Genomic DNA, 24184 nt, shown 5'->3' with positions numbered 1-24184 from the left:
GGGGGGCGTCGCTCGTTTTTTGAGCGACGCCAGGCCACGTGGCCCAATCAAATTAAAATGGCTTAATTTTAATCATTTCCACGTCAATCGAGCCCCAAAAAATTATGTTATGCGTCGCTCAAAAATGTACCCGACGCAAATATAGCGACTTCTAATAGGTATTTTGTAGTAGTGCCTGTTGTGTTAGATTGAATAATTATTTGACTCTCGGTTTGCATATTGTGCAAAGTTTAACATGAAATTTGAATCATATGTGATAATTACTAAATAAATCATAGTCATCATAAGACCTATGTCCATAGGAAGAAGAGATGACATCTAAAATTTATGGTAGGGAATTACATTTCATTAAAGATTGTTAACGAGCTGGCACTTAGCTTCACTTGGCATACCGCTGTAACACTATCAAGAGCTTTATACTTCTCGATGCTACAAATGTATGAGATTGATCCTTCACATATTATGTTCCAAGATTAAATTACTCAAATATGTTGATCTTACGTATATAGCACTTATCGATCCTTCACATATTCTGTTCCAATATTAAATTACTCAAACATGTTGATCTTACGTATACAGCACTTATAATGCAAATTACAAACCATGAAGTTAATATATTTTTGGACACCTCTTATTTGGACAATTGTAGTATAAATTGTTACGACTCTCAAACTATTTTTATGAATGGTAACCACAATTATTGAAGTTTGACACACTAACTATTTTATGATCGGTCACTTGGTCATTATTAAATATAGTTGACCGTAATATATTTAATATTGTTGACCATAATATTGATCGATTTACAAATTTAAACTTTTAGCGCTGATTTAGTGACTTTATTTCTTTTCAAATAAAATTATAATTCATTGTTTTTAGCAACAAAAGGAAAAAATAATACATTTATACCATGTGTTTTAGTGAAATGTCGACTTTAACTTTTGGTTTTCAAAAATGTCAAGATCATACCTTCTGTTTGACTAAAATGACAAAATTATACCTTGAAACGGATAATAGTGTCACAAATCTCTCTTTCATTGATATTAACTCTTATATAAGAAAAACAGAATCAAATCCAAAACAGTATCCTAACTTTCAAATTTCCAATTTTAAAATAAAAATAGCATTAAATTGAAATTTAATAATAAAATTCATATCTCCCAAGAGATGACTTCATTCTGTGTTCGAATTGCAACTCTGAATCATGGGTTCTCTGTTAGAATCTGTAATTTTGCCTCTTTTTGCGGTCTTCACGATTAAGAGACTGTTGTTTATTTTTTAGTTTCTAAATAAATTACATATATGACGCGAATGAATAAAGATAATTGATGTTTACATATAAATATTATAGTCAAGTCATTGAAAAGTCAATAAAAAGAAGATTTGTGGCACTGTTGTCTATTTCAGGGTATACTTTCGTCATTTTAGTTAAACAGATGATATGATCTCGACATTTTTGAAAATCAAAGGTTAAACTCGACATTTCACTAAAACACGAGGTATGTATATGTCATTTTCCCAACAAAAAATGAGTGTTTGTAACTTCATACTAAAATTCATAGATTCTTTCACAGCTCTACTTGTGATTGAGATTGAGTAGATGCACAAACAATGGTAAAAACATATTTCAAAATTAACCAAAAATATGAATTAAAAGAGAAATTTCTTTTTATAGACTTCAAATTGAGAAAATATCAAGATTAGACCTCTTAGTTGAAAAAATTCAAAATTAAACTTTTGACCCAAAATCGAATAAAAATGCTCTTTTAGCCAATTTAACATCTAATTTTCGATGAATTTCATATGAATTCATCGGAATTTATCGGAACTCATTGAAATTTATCGGAAATGAAAGGACACCATGATTTGTGTAAAAAAAAAAGAAAAAAAAAAATTAAATGACAAAACCCTACACTTGTCATTACAAAACCTAGGGGTGTTCATCAAAACCGTCAAACCGAACAACCCTATCACCCAAACCAAACCACATTCTTTTTTAAACCGCCTCGTTAAAACCCGATAAAGTTTGGTGTTGGCACATGATCTAATATCAGTACAAGGCTTCTGTTTATGCTTATCACAGAGATAACTTACTGTGCAAGTAATCTAGTTGTAAGAGTTAGTTATGAGTATTAGGTGTTGGTAACGGCTAGTAGAGCCTTGTGTGTGTAAGCCTGTTATATAAAGGCATTAGAGAGTGTTAAACATAGAGAACTAAGATCAGAACTTGGGAAACACTTGAGAGAATACTTGTAAGGGAAATCAGTCTTGGTGAGTGCTCGTGAGGTGTTTGTAGAAAGGTCTGAGAGAGACTTGTTCATCGTTGTAATCTTGAATCATTAAAGTAGCTCAGAAGTGCTAAATGTAGATCGTTATGATCGAACCAGGGTAAAATTGTGTGTCTCGTGTTCATTAGTTCTTTCTTGCTCATATTGGTTGAGAATCGTTTACGTGTTTTGGAAGTTAAGTGAATTAGAACGCCAAAGTTACTACAATTGGTATCAGAGCATTCTTGACCAAGAAAGAACCGAGATGGGAAATCCAAGAGTGGAGATAGAGAGGTTCGACGGCAAAGGAGATTTCGGCTTGTGGCGTCAGAGAATGAGAGCTATCCTCTTTCAGATGAAGGTAGCGAAGGCTCTTCAGGGAGAGAAGGCTCTTCCGGTGACGATGACTGACGAAGAAAAATCCGACGTTATGGAACTTGCCTACAGCACTCTCATTCTCTACTTGGGAGACAAGGTAATGCGAGAGGTTGCGAAAGAAACCACAGCGGCTGCGATTTGGTCAAAGTTAGAATCTCTCTACATGACCAAATCACTCACAAATCGCATTTACCTAAAAGGAAAGCTATTTGGGTTTCGTATGATGGAAGAAAAGGCGATCTCTGAAAACATCGACGAATTCAACAAGATCATCATCGATCTTGCGAATATAGATGTCAAGGTTGATGACGAAGACCAAGCGGTGCTAATCTTGAACGCTCTACCCAAATCTTTCTCCAATTTCATCGACACGATGAAGTACGGACGAGAAGCGCTCACTCTTGAGGAAGTTCAATCTGCGCTCAAATCCAAGGAAATCGAAATCAAACAGGAAAAGCGATCATCGTCATCTGAGGCTCTCTACACTCGAGGAAGATCTGATAAGCGAAATTCAAAGTCATCGAAGAAGGATCGATCAAGATCGAAATCCCAAGGAGACAAATGGGGTTCGGAATCTGAGGACAAGCCCTTCGCGTACAAATGTTACCACTGCCATAAAGAGGGTCACATGAGGCGAAACTGTCCTGATAGAAACAAGAAAAAGGATCAATCGAAGAACTCAGGTGATGCATCGATCGTGGAAGAAGGATATGAAAGCGCAGAGGCTCTAATGGTGTCAACTGATCAATCCATGAAAGAATGGGTTCTTGACAGCGGCTGTACTTTCCACATGACGCCAAACAAAGCATGGTTTGAAGAGCTCACAAAGACTAACGATGGCTTGGTGATGATGGGCAACAACAAAACCTGCAGAGTTCTTGGAGTTGGGATAATCAGACTCAAGACTCATGAGGGATCAGAAAGACTGCTTCAAGAAGTCAGGTATGTCCCTGACCTAAAGAGAAACCTAATATCTCTAGGGGTCCTTGATCAACTGGGATATGCTTGGAGGTCTGAAAATGGCAATCTGAAAGTAACCAGGGGATCAATGATTGTCTTAAGAGGTATTAGGAGAAATGGTTTGTATTATCTCCTTGGTACAACCATTGTAGGCTCTGTCTCTGTAGCTCAAAGTCTTGGAACTAACATGGCCAAACTCTGGCATCTCAGATTAGGTCATGTTAGTGAAAGAGGCATGAGTGTTTTGAACAACCAAGGACACTTTGGAAAGAATCAACTCGGCAAGCTTGATTTTTGTGAAAACTATGTTTATGGAAAATCTTGCCGAGTGAAATTTTCAAAGGCTGTTCACAACACTCATGGAATCCTTGATTATATACACTCAGACTTGTGGGGACCATCTAGAGTCCCATCTCATGGAGGCAGTAGATATTTTATGTCTATTGTCGATGACTACTCGAGAAGGGTTTGGGTGATTATAATCAAGAACAAGAATGATGCTTTTACATCATTCAAGGATTGGAAAACAATGATTGAAAATCAGACAGGGAAAAAGATTAAAAAGCTTAGAACAGATAATGGTTTAGAATTCCTGTCTGATGAGTTCAAATTGTTTTGTAAATCCTGTGGTATTATGAGACATCTAACAGTTGCAGGTACACCACAGCAGAATGGATTAGCAGAAAGGTTCAACAGAACCATTCTTGAGAGAGTAAGATGCATGCTAATCCATGCAAAGTTACCTAAGGCTTTCTGGGCTGAGGCAGTTATGACATCATGTTATCTGATTAATAGATGCCCTTCAACTGCAATAGAGCTCAAAACTCCTATGCAGTTATGGACATCTCACCCTGTGAATTATAACTGGTTGAAAGTTTTTGGTTGTACAGCATATGCACATGTCAAGCAGGGAAAACTGGCCGCAAGAGCTTTGAAATGCATATTTGTTGGATATCCAGAAGGTGTGAAAGGCTACAAGCTATGGTGTTTAGAAACTGGACATAAGAGGTGTTTCATAAGCAGGGATGTGGTGTTCAATGCGGAAGACTATCAAGGAAGAGATGCAGAAAAAGACTATGATCTTGATGAGGGTCAAAGCACTCAAAATCAACAAAGTGTGGAGTTTGAGATCAACACTGAGACTGCCAATGCAAACCATGTTCCTCCACAACTTGATGATCAACCTGACAATGAACCACATCAGCCACAAGGACAGGGACAAGAGCAGGTGTTTCAGCAACAAGATGACCCTGCTCAAGGAAGTCAAGATGGTTATCAATTAACCAGGGATAGACAGAGGAGAGTCACTAAGCCTCCTGTCAGGTTTGCTGAATCTAACATCATTGCTTATGCTTTCATGGTTGGTTCTGAAATTTTAGAAGAAGAACCTAAATCTTACTATCATGCTATTAACAGTGTTAATAGTGAGAAGTGGATTGATGCCATGAAAGATGAAATCAAATCCCTAGATGAGAACAATACCTGAAAACTTGTTGACACACCACCTAACAAGAAAATTGTTGGGTGCAAATGGATTTTTAAACTAAAAGAAGGTATTCCAGGTGTTGAAAAACCAAGATACAAGGCAAGACTTGTAGCTAAAGGTTTTTCTCAGACTGAGGAAATTAATTATAATGAGATATACTCCCCTGCTGTTAAACATGGATCTATTAGAGTCATTTTGTCTCTTGTAGCCTATTTTGATTGGGAGTTAGAACAATTAGATGTTAAAACTGCTTTTCTATATGGTGAATTAGATTAGCAGATTTTCATGAGCCAACCTGAGGGTTTTGAACTAGGAGATAAGAAAGCAAAAGTTTGCTTACTGCAAAAGTCACTGTATGGCTTGAAGCAGTCTCCTAGGCAATGGTACTTGAAATTTGATCAGTTTATGCTGAGTCAAGATTTCAAGAGAAGTGACTATGATTGGTGTGTTTACAGCAAGTGTTTGAGTCATGGCATTATGATTTATTTACTCTTATATGTTGATGATATGCTAATTGTGTGTCAAAACAAGAACATGATTGCTGTTTTGAAGGATCAATTGAAGAACAGGTTTCAGATGAAGGATTTGGGTCCTGCTAAGAGAATTCTGAGAATGGAGATTGTAAGAGACAGAAAGAGAAGGCTCCTGTGTCTACATCAAACTCATTACTTGAAGAAAATTCTGGACAAATTCGAGATGAAGGATGCAAAGCCTGTATCAACACCCTTAGCCAATCATCACAAGCTCACTGCAAGTCAAAGTCCTATCACTGAAGAAGATCAAGCATACATGGATAGAGTGCCATATTCTAACGCAGTTGGAAGCTTAATGTACGCTATGATCTGTTCTAGACCTGACTTAGCTCATGCTATCAGTGTTGTAAGCAGATTCATGGCGAATCCTGGCAAGGATCACTGGTCTGCAGTGAAATGGATACTCAGGTATCTCAAGGGAACTTTGGACACTGGTTTGAAGTTTGGAGAATGTACTGAAGGCCAGGTCAAAGCTGAGGGATATGTGGACTCTGACTATGCTGGTAGCATAGACACCAGGAAAAGTCTGTCAGGGTATCTTTTCACAGTTTGTCAAGGAACAGATAGCTGGAAAGCTAATCTTCAAACAGTGGTGGCTCTATCTACAGCAGAGGCAGAGTACATGGCTATAACTGAGGCGGTAAAGGAAGCTATATGGTTAAAAGGATTTGTAACTGAGCTTGCCTTTGAGCAGCAACAAGTGGTGGTGCACTGTGACAGCCAGAGTGCAATCCATTTGTCAAAGCACCAAGTTTTTCATGAGAAGTCCAAGCATATAGACGTGAAACTACATTTTGTCAGAGATGTTGTAAGTCAGGGAGGAGTGAAGATTCAGAAGATCTCCTCTGAAGAGAATCCTGCAGATATGATGACGAAGACAGTTCCAAGCAGTAAGTTCAATCATTGCTTGAAACTGGTGAAGATTGGAAGAACAATCTGAAGCTCTTCGGAGCTGAAAATTTCTGAGTTTTGAAGATGAGAAGATACTGATATGAGCTCAAGGAGGAGATTTGTTGGCACGTGATCTAATATCAGTACAAGGCTTCTGTTTATGCTTATCACAGAGATAACTTACTGTGCAAGTAATCTAGTTGTAAGAGTTAGCTATGAGTATTAGGTGTTGGTAACGGCTAGTAGAGCCTTGTGTGTGTAAGCCTGTTATATAAAGGCATTAGAGAGTGTTAAACAGAGAGAGAACTAAGATCAGAACTTGGGAAACACTTGAGAGAATACTTGTAAGGGAAATCAGTCTTGGTGAGTGCTCGTGAGGTGTTTGTAGAAAGGTCTGAGAGAGACTTGTTCATCGTTGTAATCTTGAATCATTAAAGTAGCTCAGAAGTGCTGGATGTAGATCGTTATGATCGAACCAGGGTAAAATTGTGTGTCTCGTGTTCATTAGTTCTTTCTTGCTCATACTGGTTGAGAATCGTTTACGTGTTTTGGAAGTTAAGTGAATTAGAACGCCAAAGTTACTACATTTGGGTTGTAACCAACCCAAACCGCAATTGTTTCGGGTTGATTTGGTTTTTTATAGTCGTGAGATTGAGTTGAACCAAACAAATCCGATAGTGTTAATTCTTTAATTTTTTTAAGATTGCAAATATTTTATATTTACTATTGCTAAAAAATATAATTTTTCTAATAATATTATAATTAAATAAAAAAATACTCAGTATTATACTTTATTATTTGTGATTACATGAAAATTGGGTAGTTAAAAATATGCGTAAATTTTATTTTAATATGTAAATTTTCTAAAGATAAAAAAAAATTTGATTTTATTTTACAAAAATTTTTAGATATAATTTACGTATATGATTTTCATTCAAGTTATAAATTCATTTGTCGATAATTATAATCCGAAAAAACCAACTCAACCGGTTTTACATTTCAATCGGATTGATTTCGATTTTAAAACTAAAAATTTAGTTGTAACGGTTCGGATTGATAACACATGAAAAAAACTGATTAACCCAACCCGATTACACCCGTAACAAAACCAATGAAGAATGAAATGATTAATATTTATATTTGTATCCAAAATAAAGAATAAAAGAAATACCATAGTGCAAAACCCTAGATTGTCGCTTTATCTTCTTTTACCTTTTACTTGTCTGAGTGAGTGCTGTAAGAAACGCGAAGCTTGCCGAGAAAGCAAAGACCCACCATGTCGACACCGACCTTACCGGATGACGTCATCCCCGAGATTCTCTGCCGACTTGCGGCGAAGGATCTCCTTCGCTGCCGGAGCGTGTCGAAGCCGTGGCGGTCTCTGATCGACGGTCCCGACTTCATCAAGCTCCACCTCACCCACTCCCACAACCGCGGCGCCATCGTCACGAACCGCGAGCTCTTCTGGATCAACCTCGACTCTCCCGCCTCCGCCGCGAAGCTCCCGAACCCCGTCGACTACGCCGCCGGAAGCACCGAGGTGGTTGGCTCCAGCAACGGCCTCGTCGTCCTCAAGAACCCCCGCGGCGACATGGCTCTCTGGAACCCCGCCACGAGGACGCACCGGAGGCTTCAAATCCCGAGCGCCAAGCCGGAGCCCGGTTTCCCGTGCTTATCGCGTCCCGCGTTCGACGAGCTGATGGGATTCGGGCACGACCCGGTCGACGACGAGTACAAGCTGGTGAGGCGAGAGACTTTCCCGTGCTTGCAGACCGGCAATTTCAACTCCGTCTTCACAGTCCACAGCTTGAAGGCCAAGACGTGCAAGAGAGTGGAGAAGCTGAGCTTCCCGACCTTCTTCTGCAAAAAATACGCCCTCGTCCGCAACGCCTTCCACTGGATCGTTGTTCTCTCCGGCCCGGAAGGACCGGTGGCTTCTTCTCCGTGGACGATCTTCGCACTGGACATCGGCGCCGAGAAGTTCCGTGAGGTGGCGAAGCCGGAGCACTGCGGCGGCTTGTATTCCAGCATTATGGTGTTGGAGCTGAGGGGTTGTCTGTGCTTGATTCGTAAGTATGCGAAGAGAAACCGGTTCGTTGTGTGGACGATGAACGAGTACGGCGTGAGGGAGTCGTGGACGAAGCTTCTCTCCGTTGGGCCCACCGAAATGGGCGGGCCTTTCGAGTACGTGCTTCCGCTGGCGTTTGAAAGGGACGGCCGCGATAGGGTTCTTCTCGATAAGGACAGCAAAGGGTTGGCTGTGTACGATCTTCGTAGCAAGAGCGCCGAGAATGTGAAGATTTCAGGGGTGGACAAGTACACCGATATCTGCGCCTGCGTTGAGAGCTTAGTGAGACTTGATTGGGACGGTGGTGATTTGGGAAAGGAGAAGCCGAAACAGAGTGGAAAGAAGAGGTGATTGATTTCCTTTTCTCTTATATATACTCCAATTTGACTGATTTGAAGTGGTAGTCATGATCTGATACTCGTTTATATGTAATCAAATCTAATTCGTGCAGTGGTTTGAGCAAGGATAGTTTTCTAGCCAAAGGATTCAAGCTCAAGTTGTGAATGAAGCCAGAGCTAAGATCAACGTCGTGAGGTAAAAAAAAAAAAATTGATCGCTTTTACAGCATTCTGATGGAGATAAGTTTCAGCATTCATGAATGTATATATCTTGGCAACTTTGTTCTTTCAGGTTGGAGCTCTGTTTTGGACGTCTTAACTTAGGGATTCAAGCTGGTTCTATGTCTAATTGGTCACTACTACTGTGTTGCCCCTGGGGTTCTGTTTTACATTTCTATGTTAGGTTGTTACTAATCAAGCAAGTTATTTATAACTAGTAGGAATTTAGGATCTATGATTATCAAAGTGCCTTTGTTTAAAAATTGATGATGCGATGGCGTATATAGGATAGAAATGGAAAATGGTTTGGCGATGATGTATAAGACATCTATTTCTCGGGAATGTTGTTTATGTTGCCGAGATCAGCATTCAAACTATTGTATCCATGGTTGCGTATGAGTATAATGACTTGTTTTATTTTATGTCGTTGAAATTGCATGAACTGTTAATCGTGTAATGCAAATATGGTTGAAAGTTTAGACATATAATGTCGTAAATGGTATGACTACGGTATAAAAAGTTAGGGGGGAGTCATAAATTTTAAATTCTCATAGATATATTTAGTTTCTTTCCTTTAAAAAAAAATCCATATCTGTGCGAAACTTATTTAGTTCACGGTCAGAAATGGTGGCACTCGCGTCTCATTTTCTAATTCTAGATATAAGTTCACATGTATTGCTAATTATGATGTGGTCGAATATTAAAAAGGAAAATACAATTTATATAAGAAACTAGCTAAATGATTGTCTCAATTAAATCTATCAGGGGATCACTTGAAAGAAGAAGAACTGACTTTACTCACAGGAATAAAAAATCACATGATCACATAATATTAGAAAAGGAAGGCTATTTTATTTTTCCAGCTTTCTTATCATCGTCACCATCGCCAATATCCCCTCTCTCTCTACTAGGGAAAGATCGATATGAACATATTGGGGAGAGGATCAACAGATCAAAGGAAATTAATGTGGTTAGAGAGAGATATACAATAAAGCGAATCACAAGCACATGAATATATGTCGTGTTTCGGAAGAAAAGACACGTGTGAGAGTTATCTCTCATCGAGAAGTTCTAGGCGGAGGTGCTCTCGAAATTCTATGTCGCGATCATAGACGAGCATAGCAGTTACAGGATTTTCGGATCATGTTAGTCGGCGTCCACAATGTCATAGACAGGTTCGTTTGCTTCGAGGAATTCTCTCCTATGAAGGAGATTTGGGAAGTACTTCAGATCCAAGGGTCCAAATTGCTCCTAAACTATTCTACAAAGTTGTAAACTCGAATTTATGAGACACTTTTTTATAAAAACACGTTCCCATTTTTTTTTGTTTTGTCGAGAGATTGTGAAAAAGACAAAAGTTGGGAACAATAAGACTCGACAAACCTTCATCTCTTCATCTTCATGGTTGTTCTTCCTCCTACTATTTTTCTGTTTTATTTATGTTTTTAATGCAAGTATTGGAACACTCAATCACCACGGAATAACTTGTTGAAGACGATCTGCGTATGGGACCTTTCGTCAAACAGTTGGTGCAAAATATTGGAATAGATAGTTTGGTTTAGGTCGTTTTAGCTTGTTATTGTCGTTTATTCCTTTTATGCTTTCTTTGTCGTTTGTTTTGTAACAATGTGTTATAAATACTCTGTCATCATTATTTTTGAGTTTAATGAAAAATATTCCTTTTTCAAATTTATTCTCCGATTATCTCTCTGCAAATGTTCGACGAAGCTCAGTCGTGAAATGGTATCAGAGCGATTCGCTCCGCTCATCTCCACCTCCGTCTAAAGCAGAATTTCGGTTTATCTTTTCTTCTACCTCGTTTTCTTTTCCTCAATGGCGAATCAAGAATCTGAGAACGAATCTCCGGCGACGGGAGTCACATCGCGACGGTTTCTCAATGAAGAAACCCTAGATCCTTTCTTTCTGCATCACACCGACACCACTGGTCAAATTCTTGTCACAAATGCGCTCACAGGAGACAATTATCCGACATGGAAGAGATCAATGAAGATCGCGCTCTCTGTGAAGAATAAATTTGGCTTTGTTGATGGATCTATCCCCAAACCGAGTGATTCTGAGCCAAATCGCCTCAATTCTTGGAAAAGAAACAATGATATTATCATTGCGTGGATGCTCAACTCAGTATCCAAGGAAATCTCATCAAGCGTGATCTACAACGACTCCGCCGCATCGATTTGGAAAGATCTTGAAGAACGATTCCAACAGAGTAATGCGCCGAGGATTTTCGAGCTGAGAAGAGCGATCATGAATCTAACGCAAGATCAGATGACTGTTGGCATGTATTTCACTAAATTGAAGAGCCTGTGGGAAGAACTTGCTGATTTCAGGCCGTATAGTCCTTGCTCATGTGGAGGAGCAAAGGATTTGGTCAATTTTGTTCAAGATGAATATGTCATGAAGTTTTTAATGGGACTTAATGAGTCTTTCAGCAATGTTCGAGGCCAGGTTCTTCTCATGGATCCAATGCCGTCAATCAACAAGGTTTTTGCAATGGCCACACAACATGAGAAGCAAAGATCCCTCAGCACTGATGTTCTTGGAAGTCAAGACTTGTCAAACTCGACAGCAATGGCGGTCAAAGATGATCCAAAGCGGTTCAACAACAAGAAAGACAAGCCAACCTGCACTCACTGCAAGCTGGTTGGTCACACCGTGGATAAGTGTTACAAACTCCATGGCTTTCCACCAGGATACAAATCAAGATTCAAGGCAAATGCAGCTGAGGGATCAGGCAACACCTCTGAAGCCAATCTTGGCTCTACAACCAATGCCATGGCAAGCCTCACCACTGATCAAATTCACCAATTGATCAGTGCTCTCTCCAACCAACTGACTGCACCAAGTGCGCCTGAAGGATCCAACAACATCAACATGACCACTCTCTCCACAGGTTCATACTGTTATTCTAACAGTATAGGTTCTTCTAAACACTCTTGCAACTCATGGATACTATATTCAGGAGCCTCTAGACATATCTGTGCTTATAAGTCCTGTTTTCATACCTTTAAACCTTTACACAATTCCACAGTGACTTTGCCCAACCATACTGTGATCCCTGTATATAATTGTGGTGATGTGTACATTAAGAATTTAGTGCTCAAGGATACACTGTTTTTACCTGGTTTCAAGTTTAATTTGATATCAGTTAGTGCCTTGACACGAAATTCTTTGGTCACTATAACTTTTTCTGATAGTGGTTTCATGATTCAGGATATCAAGTCAACGAAGACGATTGGCAAGGGTGAGACCGTCGATGATTTGTATGTGCTAAACAGTGAGAAAGAACATTGCATCAACCATGTTTCATCTCACACCTGGCACAACAGATTGGGACATCTCTCATTCAAGAGACTTGATATCTTGCGTGACAAGTTACACTTTACTAATGCAAATAAGAATGTACCCTGTGACACTTGTCCTTTAGCTAAGCAAAGACGTCTTCCTTTTATTTCTCATAATCATTTAGCTAGTAAACCGTTTGATCTCATACACTGTGATGTGTGGGGGCCATATTCTGTTACCTCTCATACTGGTTTCAAGTTTTTCTTGACACTAGTAGATGATTGTAGTCGGTTTACATGGATCTATCTGATGAGAAACAAATCTGATGTTCATGCTATTATACCTCGCTTTTGTGCTATGATTTCTAACCAATTTTCTGCTACAATTAAACAGTTTCGTTCTGACAATGCCAAAGAATTAATTTTCTTTGACTTTTTCTCTAAGACAGGTATTATTCACCAATTTTCCTGTGTAGAGACACCCCAACAAAATTCAGTGGTTGAACGCAAGCATCAACATTTGCTGAATGTGGCAAGATCCCTCTATTTTCAATCACAGGTTCCCATTCAATATTGGTCTGAGTGTATTCTCACTTCTGTGCATTTAATTAATCGGACTCCAAGTCCTCTTCTTTCTCAAAAATGTCCTTATGAAATTCTTTATGCTAAGAATGTTGATTATGATTTTCTAAGGGTCTTTGGATGTCTTGTTTTTGCCTCTACCTTAAAGGCTCATAGAACCAAGTTTCAACCTCGGGCAAGAAAGTGTGTTTTTATTGGTTATCCACCTAATATTAAAGGGTATAAGTTGCTTGATTTGATCACTAGAGAAGTGTTTATCTCTAGAGATGTTGTGTTTCATGAACATATTTTTCCTTTTCATGATCAAAAGAATACTAATGCTCAAGCTGATCCTTTCCCGGATTTAGTCTTACCTGTTCCTATGAGTTTCACAGAATCCATAGATCACTCTGCACACTCAAGTCAGTCTAAGGACACTGAAGAGACTCATGATTCTGAGCCTAAGTCTATTCTTCAACCTGGTATCATGCCTGAACCAGTCACTGCAGTCAGAAGATCTACAAGACCAAGAGCACCTCCAACCCATTTGAAGGATTTTCACTGCAACCAATCAGGTGTACATCATCCATCTCCTCACCCTTTATCTAATGTTCTTTCTTATGACAACCTTTCTAGTAATTACAGATCATATGTTATGTCCATATCTGACCACTTTGAGCCTCAGTATTACCATCAGGCTTGTAAATTTCCACAATGGAAACAAGCTATGCATGATGAGCTCAAAGCCATGGAAGACAATAAGACCTGGTCTGTTGTTAATTTGCCTCCTGGTAAAAAGGCAATTGGCTGCAGGTGGCTTTATACAAACAAATTCAATGCTGATGGTACCCTGTCTAGGCATAAAGCCAGACTTGTTGCAAAGGGTTACACCCAAAGGGAGGGCATTGATTTCTTTGATACTTTTTCACCGGTTGCTAAATTAGTTACTGTTAAGGTTGTTCTTGCTTTAGCTGCCTCACAGAATTGGTGTTTAGCCCAACTAGACATCAATAATGCTTTTCTTAATGGTGATCTGTTTGAGGAGGTATACATGGATGTTCCTCTAGGTTATTCTCTTCAGGGGGAGCTGAGTCATATTGGTCCTAAATCGGTTTGTCGTTTACATAAGTCTATATATGGTTTGAAACAGGCTTCTAGACAATGGAATATCATGTTCACCAAGTCTATTCTTGATCATGGGTTTGTTCAATCAAAATCTGATTACTCTCTCTTTACTAAGGGTAATTCAGATAATTTTGTGGCTATACTATTGTATGTTGACGATATTATTGTTGCAGGTCCAAACCCTTTGGTCATTAATGATGTGAAAGCTTACTTGCATACCAAGTTTAAGCTGAAGGATCTTGGTCCTTTGAAGTTTTTTCTTGGGATTGAGATTGCCCGGTCACACACAGGCATTGTGATGAGTCAGAGACACTATGCCCTACAAATCCTTGAAGACTATGGTTTCTTGGATTCGAAACCAGTCAATACACCGATGAATCCCAGACATTCATTAAATTCTGAAACTGGTGTCTTATTAGAGGATATTAAGCATTATAGAAGTTTAATAGGACGTTTGTTGTACTTGACTATTTCGCGTCCTGATATTACTTATGCTGTTCACTCTCTGAGCCAGTTTTTACAGGCTCCTCGTGACATTCACTTACAAGCTGTTCATCATTTGCTCAGATATATTAAAGGGTCTCCGGGGCTTGGGATGTTTTATCCAGCAAAGTCTTCAACGCAGCTACAGGGCTTTTCCGATGCAGATTGGGCAACATGCGCTGACACTCGGCGTTCAGTCACAGGATTCTGCGTCTTCTTAGGAGGAGCGTTGGTGTCGTGGAAGTCAAAGAAACAGAATATAGTGTCCCGCTCCTCAGCCGAGTCTGAGTATCGAGCGATGGCTGCTGCAACTTCAGAGATTATTTGGTTGCAGCAACTTCTCCGAGATCTCAAGGTCTCATGTTCTAGTTCTCCAGTTTTATACTGTGACAACTAGGCGGCGATGCACATTGCGTCAAATCCTTCGTTTCATGAACGAACAAAGCACATCGAGGTCGACTTGTACTTTGTCCGTGATCATTTGAACCGTGGGGATTTGAAGCTTTTGCCTGTGAGAACTCATCATCAACTAGCTGATGCTTTTACCAAGCCGCTTCCATCTTCGACTTTGGCAACTATTATTTCCAAGTTGTCAGTCAAGAATCTCTACCTGCCAACTTGAGGGGGAGTATTGGAATAGATAGTTTGGTTTAGGTCGTTTTAGCTTGTTATTGTCGTTTATTCCTTTTATGCTTTCTTTGTCGTTTGTTTTGTAACAATGTGTTATAAATACTCTGTCATCATTATTTTTGAGTTTAATGAAAAATATTCCTTTTTCAAATTTCTTCTCCGATTATCTCTCTGCAAATGTTCGACGAAGCTCAGTCGTGAAACAAAATCAATAAACAATCACACAAACAAACAAGTACACCACAATTACCTTGGTTCGATCAATGTGACCTACATCCAGCAAAGCCTTTAATTTTCATATTCAAGTTTTTTTAATAGTGTATTATTTACTCCCTAAAAAATAATGATGTATTATCTATGTAATGACATTTATTGAATTTCATTTTTATTAATTATATTTTTATATATATATGTAATTAGACATTACAAATAACTAATAAAAGTAAGACACGATCTAAAAGCATCTTAAGTTAAAAAGTCTAATAAAAAAGCATATTATTAGAATATTCCCTTTAGTGTAAGATATAATGTAATACTATTGGAGCAAAAAAAATATTTGGTGTAAAAGTTATACCAAAGTTGAGGTAAAAATTACACTAAATTTAGTATATGTATCGGAGATTCTCTTATGCCAGTTTCTCTTTCTACATCTTTTTTACTTGGACCCTAGTTCATCTTCCCTTCTTGACGTCGTCCCACTTCTAAAACCTTTGCGTCTCATTTCAAGGAATTGGAGTTGTTATTTTAAATCTTTCGGCTTTGCTACTTGCATCCGAATCACCATAGCACCATTTATGCAACAAACCCCAATCACTATTAATTATATCATGGAAATTCATGATTAGGTTTGAGACAAAAATACCTCTCAAAAGCTAATAAATCATTCCAAAATTCATTATTCTCGCGGTCAATCACTTCTCTCTCTCTAATTCTCTTACTCTCTCATTTTGAACTTATATATTATCGACCAATTTCATCGGATTTAATTAGATTTCGTCGGAATTCATCAGATTGTATTTGATGATATTCAATGATAAATCCTCCTTTTGAACTCGTTGTTGTCCCTTAAATTTTAATTTTTAAAAATTTGAATCTAACGACTTTCAATGAGTGATAACTTACAACGAATTTATCATCGGAATTCAAACTTTAAAGAAAAATAAAATTTAAGAGTAACAGAGACTATAATATAATTCATAATGACAAAATTTATATTTTTTAAATTGTATGTTTGCCTTGTGCATAGATTATATAAAGAGAGTGGGAGTTCAATGATGAATGAGAAGAGAATTAAATTTGATATGCTTCTTTTCACTATTGAATGGTATTTCCATGAGGTGACCAAAGGTAGCCATAAATTTTTTACAGGTGTAAAAAATAAAATTTATTTTCTCAAATTAAAATTCAAATGGCGGTTTGGTGGAAATAAGGGTACTTTTTGGTAACTGATATTGATATTGGCTATTAAATTAAGTCATAATTTGGCTATAATTTTAAACAATCTCTTATAAATCGGCTACTTGTTTACAAATCTAAAAAAAAAAATTGAATAATCTAGAAGAAAGAAATGAATAAATTAAAAAAATAATAATTATATTCAAAATAGAAAAGGTAAATGACACCATTTATGCAGCAAAACCCTATATTGTAAATTTATCTTCTTTCACCTTTACTTTTCCTGAGCGCAGTAAGAAACGCCAAGTCTGTCGAGAAAGGAAGATCCACCATGTCGTCGACCTTAGGGCATGACGTCATCCAGGAAATCCTCTGCCTACTTCCGGTGAAGGATCTCCTGCGCTTCAGGAGCGTGTCAAAGCCGTGGCTATACCTCATCGACGGCCCTGATTTCATCAAGCTCCACCTCACCCGCTCCCACTGCAACCGCGGTGCCATCGTCGAAGACGGCGACCTGTACTGGATCAACTTCGAGTCTCCCGCCTCCGCCGCGAAGATCCCGAACCCCATCGACGACGCCGCCGAAAGCACCGAGGTGATCGGCTCCTGCAACGGCCTGGTCGTCCTCAGGTACTCCCTCGGCCGCGTGGCTCTCTGGAACCCCGCCACGCGGAGGCACCGGAGGGTTCCCATCCCGAGCGCCGACTCGGAGTTCCCTGGCGCGGTGAGCCTCTTCTTCAGCGAGATCATCGGCTTCGGCCACGACCCCGCGGAGGACGACTACAAGCTGCTGAGGATGACCGTCAAGCCGGATTTACAAACCGGCGATTTCGACTCGGTCTTCACTGTCTACAGCCTGAGGGCGAAGAGCTGGAAGAGAGTGGAGGGTCCGAATCCGAGGAGCTTCGGGCAGTGCTTCCGGAAGCAACACGCCGTGGTCCGAAACGCCTTCCACTGGATCCTGGACGGTTCCGAGTCCATCGCCATCTTCGCCTTCGACGTGGGACCCGAGCGGTTCCGCGAAGTTCCTCCGCCGGCTTTGGGCGGGACTTGCGGGGCGGAGGTGTTTCTGATGAAGGCCATGGAGCTCCGGGGCCGCCTATGCCTGGTGTGTCACTACAGCATGTGCAGCGGGGCCCCGGTGTGTGTCAAGGCGTGGATGATGAAGGAGTACGGCGCGAGGGAGTCGTGGACGAGCTTGCTCTCCGTGGGACCCACCGAGATGGGCGGGCCTTTCGCCTACGTGTACCCCGTGGCGTTCGTGGGCGACCGGGTTCTTCTCGAGAAGGACAGCACCGAGTTGGCCTTTTACGATCTTCGCAGCAAGAGTGCCGAGATTGTGAGGATTTCGGGGTTGGACAGCTACAACGCCGTCAAGGCCTGCTTCGAAAGCTTGGTGAGACTGGACTTGGGCGGTGGCGATGATTCGGACAAGGAGAAACCTAATCAGAAGAGAAAGAAAAGGTGGTTGATTTCCTTCTCTTTCTATTCTCTAATTATTATGATTATGATTGAGCTGAAAGAAGTTGACTTGATCTGATGATACTTGAATGGTGTGCTGGTTTGAGTAGGGATGATTTTCTCTCCAAGGGATTCAAGCTCAGGTTGTGAATGAATCGCGAAGATGAACGGCCGTGACGTAATTAAGAGATTGTTTTTGAGATTTTGTACAAGCCTTCCTGATAAGTTCCAATATTTATGTGTGTATCTCTTGGCTACTATGTTTCTTTCAGGCTGGAGTTGGGCAACTTAGGATTGGTTTACTTTTCCAGAATCATACTGAGTGACCAAGTAATGAAAAATTGAAAGTCCTCTCCTGGTTTCAATGGCCATACATATTTAAATTAACTTTTGATATAATTGTTGGAACCAATCTAGGGTTTAAGAAAATAATTAACGCTTCGGTAAGCGGCGGAATTTTAAAAATTTTCTTTTACAAGTAAAAACAGTTTTTACTAACCTAGACAAGAGCAAGTACATATAATTAAAACTAATATGAGCTAAGAAGTTTACTAACATTTCTTGAAGCTTGATCTTTGAGAAGCTCTTAGAAAGTTGCAACGCTTGTCTCCCCTCGCAGCACGTCTTTCTTTCTTTCCTCGGCACCTCGAGCAACCACGAAATTTTCTATCACTAAATCACTCGAAATAAAGGAATTAGTGAGTGGGCACTTTTAAACACTACGACTTAAGAACGAGTCTTGAAGTCGCAGAGCTAAACACTAGGTCGAGTGAGGACCTAGGTGTCAAAACAAGAAAAATCGAAAATAAACTAGAGAGAGAGAGAGAAGAGGGGCGGCAACCACAAGTTCTAGAGAGAGAAGCTCTCAATCTCTAACTTATGTGGAATGAATAGAATGAGAGGAATGAGGGTCCTATTTATAGGAGAATTGTTGGCCTTGGAAAGAAGTGGTTTCCTCTTATTTTTCAAGCCTTTATGAGCAATCTTAATTGCCCATTCTCATCCAAGTCACACGGCCAACATGTGCCTTAATGACACCTTGGATTTGTTTCCTCTTTTATTCTTTGCTCTCTCCTTGCTTGTGTGGCCGAATTTCCTTATGGCAAGCATAGGAAATTTGTTTCCTCTTTTTCTTTTGGCAAGTATCTTGATACATTTATGCACAAAATATTTTCTCTCTCTTTGGGTATGTTGGGCGCCTATGACCTTCTAGAAAGGCTTCTAGAATTTTCTTCACTTGCTCATGACAACATAAGAAAAGGCCCATTAAGAATTTTCAATAAAATTCTTATGAAATGAAATTAATCCACAAGGCCCAATGATCAAGTCATGGCCGAGTATTATTAAGTCATCAAATGAACTTGTCAAAAAATTTATTGACATCCATTTCATCATATGTCTCAAAAGACAAAAATACCATTTTGACAATTTTCGTTTTTGTTTTGACTTAGCTCCCACTTTAACTATTCCTATCGATGTGATTCGTGACAGTGACCTCATGGACCCAAATGAACAAAGCTTAAGCTAAACACTTGGACTCAAAAGTTCACAAACCTTTTCCAAGTTTAGCTTAATGTCAACTGACTCCACTAAAGAGCTGACACTGAAAATCTCTCGGTTCAAATGAATTTATTTTCTACTTAAGAATTCACCTAATTATAATGAGCGGATCCACTGAATATTATCTATGCTACCCTTCATGAATGGCATCAGCTAGTCGGGATTTACTAAATTACCATTTTACCCTTCTAGCTGTTATTTCCTCAACTCATTTGTCGCTTGTGAATAATTTAGAAACAATGTATATGACGAGGAGCTAACAAGTCACATTGTTTCATCCAAAAGAGTCAGGACTCAATTTGGACACTGGCCAGTACATTTATTCACACTCCAAGGAACAAAGCATGAGGTGACATACATTGCATTTCAGCAATCTTGTACATGAATTCCATATCTATGAGAACTTCACAAAGTTACTCATGACATTCTCACAACTTAGTACTTCACCAATAGGCCATGTTCGGAATCACATAGTGAGTCCGAACTCTGACTTTCTCAAATGAGAATACTAAGGTGTGAAATGGCATGTCTCATTTCAGGATAAGGTAAGCATGATGCAATTCATACATAGTGACTTCGAGACATAAGAGGTTAAATGGTTTGTTCTTATCTTGTCTCTAGAAGTGCACCGGTCAATTCAGTACCAACTCTCAATGCCTCATAACCAGACATCATAGATTCTTCTAACAATCATACTGAGGTCAATAGTCCTTTGACCCTTAGATCGCGAATATATCGTTTTAAGCAAACTACGAAGAGTTTGTTCATGCAAATCTACATTTGTCTCTTCGTAAGTTGTTAAGTTTGTTTATGGACTAAAAGACTATGGTTTTATCATAAAGCTTCAGACAAGGAAGATTGAATGAACGTTTCAACTTTATTAATAAATAAGCAATTTACAAGCAAGAGTCTTCGTAAGACTATATGACATCAAATGTCCATAAATAGACACTACTACTCTTCTTGTGGGCACCATTGACAACAATAATGTCTTGGTCACCACTGTATTCCTTTTGGGATTTATGTTGTACAATCCATGTTAGTATATTACAATTAGGTATTAGTTGTCGGGGATGATTCCCCCATATAACCATATAAATGCGGAAAAGTAATTAATTACGCTAATCATGAGCTAATTAATTCAATGATTATATGACAAGATCTAGATTTACGTTAATTAATATTATGAGAGAGCATATAAGTCAAGCAACCGAAATAAGAGTAAACGAGTACTTACATTGATTTTCGGTTCACGAACTGAAAGCTTTCACAATCCGTCTTTGTCTTGAACGTACAAGCTTCCACACGATCAAACAAAGAACTCCTTCTTCAAGGACTCGATGTGATGACACCTTAGTCTTCCGAAACGTAATCTCCGAGACGAATAAGAAAGATGAGTGGGCACAATCTTTATCTCACTAGATCACGAAACTAGGTGTTTCGAGATCTCGCTCTTATTTTACTAAGAATGGAAACGAATTTCCGAGGGGATGAGAAGTGGAAGTGCACGGCCAAGGAGGCTAGGTTGCACGAAATTTTCACTCAAAATTGCTTCAAATAATTGCTTATTTTTGCCTTCTCATGACCCCCTATTTATAGTAGTAAAAATGAGATATTCATGGAATCTTCCAGAATATTTTATTTCTTTTTATTGTGTTCACATTAGTGGATTAAATCTAGGTCATTGGATCTCATATAGTGAATCCTACTTTTTCTCTCATCCATCAGATCAATATCTATGAGATATTATTCTTTTATTTAAATAGAGAATAATTTATTTAGTGAGATAATAAAGGAGAATATATTATTCTCCTAAATATTCTCCTAAATACTTTCCTTTAAATAAGGAGAAAATATAGGACAATATCTTATATTTTTCTCTCTCCTTTATTTAAACAACTAAAGAGAAAATATTGGTAAATACCAATATTATGATAATCGAATTTGGAGGCACACGGCCTAGGGATTTGCGCAACTTCAAATGCCGAAACCCTAATTCGATTTTTCATGTGTGCAAGGCCCAATTGCTTAAAACCCAATTAATCATTTATTTACTTGGTCCAACAATAAACAAATAATTAATAATTGTTTATTTACTTGATCAAACAATAAATAAACAACTCTACCATAAATATTTATTTAATTCTGCGAATACCCGTTTTCCAGAATTAATGCTGTCAATCACAATTACAGCAAGTGAGATTTAATAATGATAAACATTATTATACGAAAGTTCTTATCCGCCTTTATCGATGCCGAATCGGGGACTATGGACCTAGTAATAGGAGCTTAACAAATCCGATGAAAAAGACGAAATAGTCATTTCTCTTTTGTCCATCGATTCGTCTAATCTTGGTCAAATACTCCACCTTGTAAGCCAAGACTGAACTCTCCTTTATACTAGAATTATATTTACTCATCGTGACGAGTGTCCACTGATATAGTCAGTTCGTGATCAAGATCCTCCAGGTTCAACCCGTATCGAGAGAAGTCAATTTTTCCGTTATACTTCTCTTGATACATATCAGCCCTAAGCATTGTTGCTTCCCCAGCGAAAGATTCTTTCGAACGTTACTTACTTCGAAAGTGCGCGCAATCTATCGGTTCTGGAATCAACCCTTAGGTGAGAGAACATTAACCTTCTTTCAGGAAGGCGGGATTCCGTATCTGTAAATCACTTCCCACTCGAATTATGCTCTGAGAAAACTCCCAAGACAAAAGTTGTGATTAGCATGAATAGCCTTTTAGCGAATGAGTCAAAGAGCTCAGTAACATAACCCAGTGTCCATGATCACTTCAGGATTTAGATCAAGTCTCACTGTGACCATCATAGTGGCCTCGGTTAGTGTGTCGTAACGGTCCTTAAACGACACATCTACACCAAGACCTGTCCGGGTCGTACACTTACCACAAGTGTAGAATGCTCCCACATAGTGATCAGCCTTCACCCATGCGTTCCACATATATGACTTTAGATATAGTTTTCCAGGCGTATATCAGTCAACGACCATGTTTTAGCACACCGTCCGAACTCAGGTGCACAGCACGTGACTCAGTTAGATACGGAGGCTAGGGAATAATGAATGTTTAATAAATCTTATTAAATAAGAAATAACGCTTTCAATTCAAATAGATAATAAATGTCAAACTTTATTTTATTAATAATTTCAACGAGAATTTACATAAGTATCTTCTCGTTGGCAAGAATTCCTAACAATCTCCCACTTTGACCTAGAGAAGATATGGCATGTATCTAAAGCCCATTCCTTCCACGTGTTTCATGAACACATGTTCAGATAGTCCCTTTGTCATTGGATCCGCGATGTTGTCCAACGTCGAGATCTTCACGACTGTCACGTCTCCTCTTCGAACTATTTCTCTTATAAGGTGGTATTTTCGTTCTATATGCTTTCCTCTCTTATGGCTGCGAGGTTCCTTTGAGTTTGTGATGGCTCCAGTGTTATCACAGTGGAGTTGCACAGGCTCGTTCATTTTAGGAACTTCCTCCAGTTCGGCTAAGAAATTCTTAAGCCAAACAACCTCTTTGGCTGCCTCGGAAGCTGCAATATATTCAGCTTCCATAGTAGAGTGTGCGATACTAGATTGCTTAATGCTTCTCCAGACAATCGCTCCTCCATTGAGAGTGAACACTGATCCAGACGTAGACTTCAACATGTCACGGTCTGCCTGAAAATCAGAGTCAGTGTATCCTTGTATCACCAAGTCATTACTTGTGTATACAAGCATCATGTCTCTAGTTCTCTTGAGATATTTTAGGATATGCTTAACAGCTATCCAATGTTCTTGACCAGGGTTTGACTGGTATCTACTAACAACTCCCACTGCATAGCATATGTCGGGTCTAGTACACAACATGGCATACATCAGACTCCCAACTGCTGAGGCATATGGAACTCGACTCATATCCTCCACTTCTTGCGGTGTCTTAGGACACTGCTCTTTCGATAGGAACTTTCCTGAACGAATTGGCAATAATACCCCATGGGCATTTTGCATCGAGAAGCGAGAAAGTACCTTATCTATATAAGTACCTTGAGACAGAGCTAGTATTTTGTTCTTCCTATCACGAATGATTTGGATTCCTAGAACAAAAGCAGAATTCCCCAAATCCTTCATTTGGAATTGCTTTGCCAGCCACTCCTTTATGTCAGACATTACTTTAATATCGCTTCCTATAAGGAGGATATCGTCTACATAAAGGATTAAGAAAACAACTACTTTCTTCGAGTACTTGTAAACACAAGGCTCAGAAAGGTTTTGTTCGAAACCATAGGTCTTGATCACCTCATCAAACCTTTGGTTCCAGGATCTAGACGCTTGCTTGAGTCCATAAATGGACTTCAATAATTTACAAACCTTGTGCTCTTGACCCTTTTCTATGAATCCGTCTGGTTGAGCCATATAGATTTCTTCTTCCAGATAGCCATTCAAGAATGTCGTCTTTACGTCCATTTTCCAAATCTCATAATCGTAATGAGCGGCAATGGCCAGAAGAATTCTGATGGA

General features: G+C 39.1%; 3 protein-coding genes and 1 pseudogene across 4 annotated transcripts; 3 read left to right on the top strand and 1 right to left on the bottom strand.

Moving 5' to 3' along the window:
* Window positions 1–7713: 7713 nt before the first annotated feature.
* LOC149385402 (F-box protein CPR1-like) lies at window positions 7714–9543 on the top strand. The gene is made up of 3 exons (XM_089626376.1): window positions 7714–8930; window positions 9035–9117; window positions 9214–9543. The coding sequence occupies exons 1-2, from the start codon at window positions 7792–7794 to the stop codon at window positions 9084–9086; spliced, it is 1191 nt and encodes a 396-aa protein (XP_089482502.1). The 5' UTR covers window positions 7714–7791; the 3' UTR covers window positions 9087–9117; window positions 9214–9543.
* A 1430-nt stretch (window positions 9544–10973) lies between these two features.
* Window positions 10974–15233, top strand: LOC149385401 (uncharacterized). Its single transcript, XM_089626323.1, has 6 exons — window positions 10974–12051; window positions 12190–12305; window positions 12372–12461; window positions 12837–12891; window positions 13243–14966; window positions 15009–15233. Exons 1-6 carry the CDS (start codon window positions 10974–10976, stop codon window positions 15231–15233), a joined length of 3288 nt encoding a protein of 1095 aa, XP_089482449.1.
* A 1549-nt stretch (window positions 15234–16782) lies between these two features.
* LOC149385400 (F-box protein CPR1-like) lies at window positions 16783–18496 on the top strand. 2 transcript variants are annotated; one of them, XM_089624925.1, is made up of 3 exons: window positions 16783–18100; window positions 18208–18275; window positions 18370–18496. In XM_089624925.1, exons 1-2 carry the CDS (start codon window positions 16968–16970, stop codon window positions 18245–18247), a joined length of 1173 nt encoding a protein of 390 aa, XP_089481051.1. In that variant the 5' UTR covers window positions 16783–16967; the 3' UTR covers window positions 18248–18275; window positions 18370–18496. The 2 variants fall into 2 exon arrangements, with proteins under 2 accessions (XP_089481051.1, XP_089481050.1); XM_089624924.1 differs by having other exon boundaries at window positions 18208–18496.
* A 4392-nt stretch (window positions 18497–22888) lies between these two features.
* Window positions 22889–23674, bottom strand: LOC149385399 (secreted RxLR effector protein 161 pseudogene; annotated as a pseudogene).
* Between the last annotated feature and the right edge of the window lie 510 nt (window positions 23675–24184).

The sequence above is a fragment of the Urtica dioica genome, chromosome 9 (assembly GCF_054948205.1).
Source record: "Urtica dioica subsp. dioica isolate 48M chromosome 9, U.dioica_male_clone48M_v1_H2, whole genome shotgun sequence".
NCBI classification, from domain to species: domain Eukaryota; kingdom Viridiplantae; phylum Streptophyta; class Magnoliopsida; order Rosales; family Urticaceae; genus Urtica; species Urtica dioica.
Note: the sequence above shows the minus strand (reverse complement) of the source record. Positions and strands in the feature narration are given on the sequence as shown.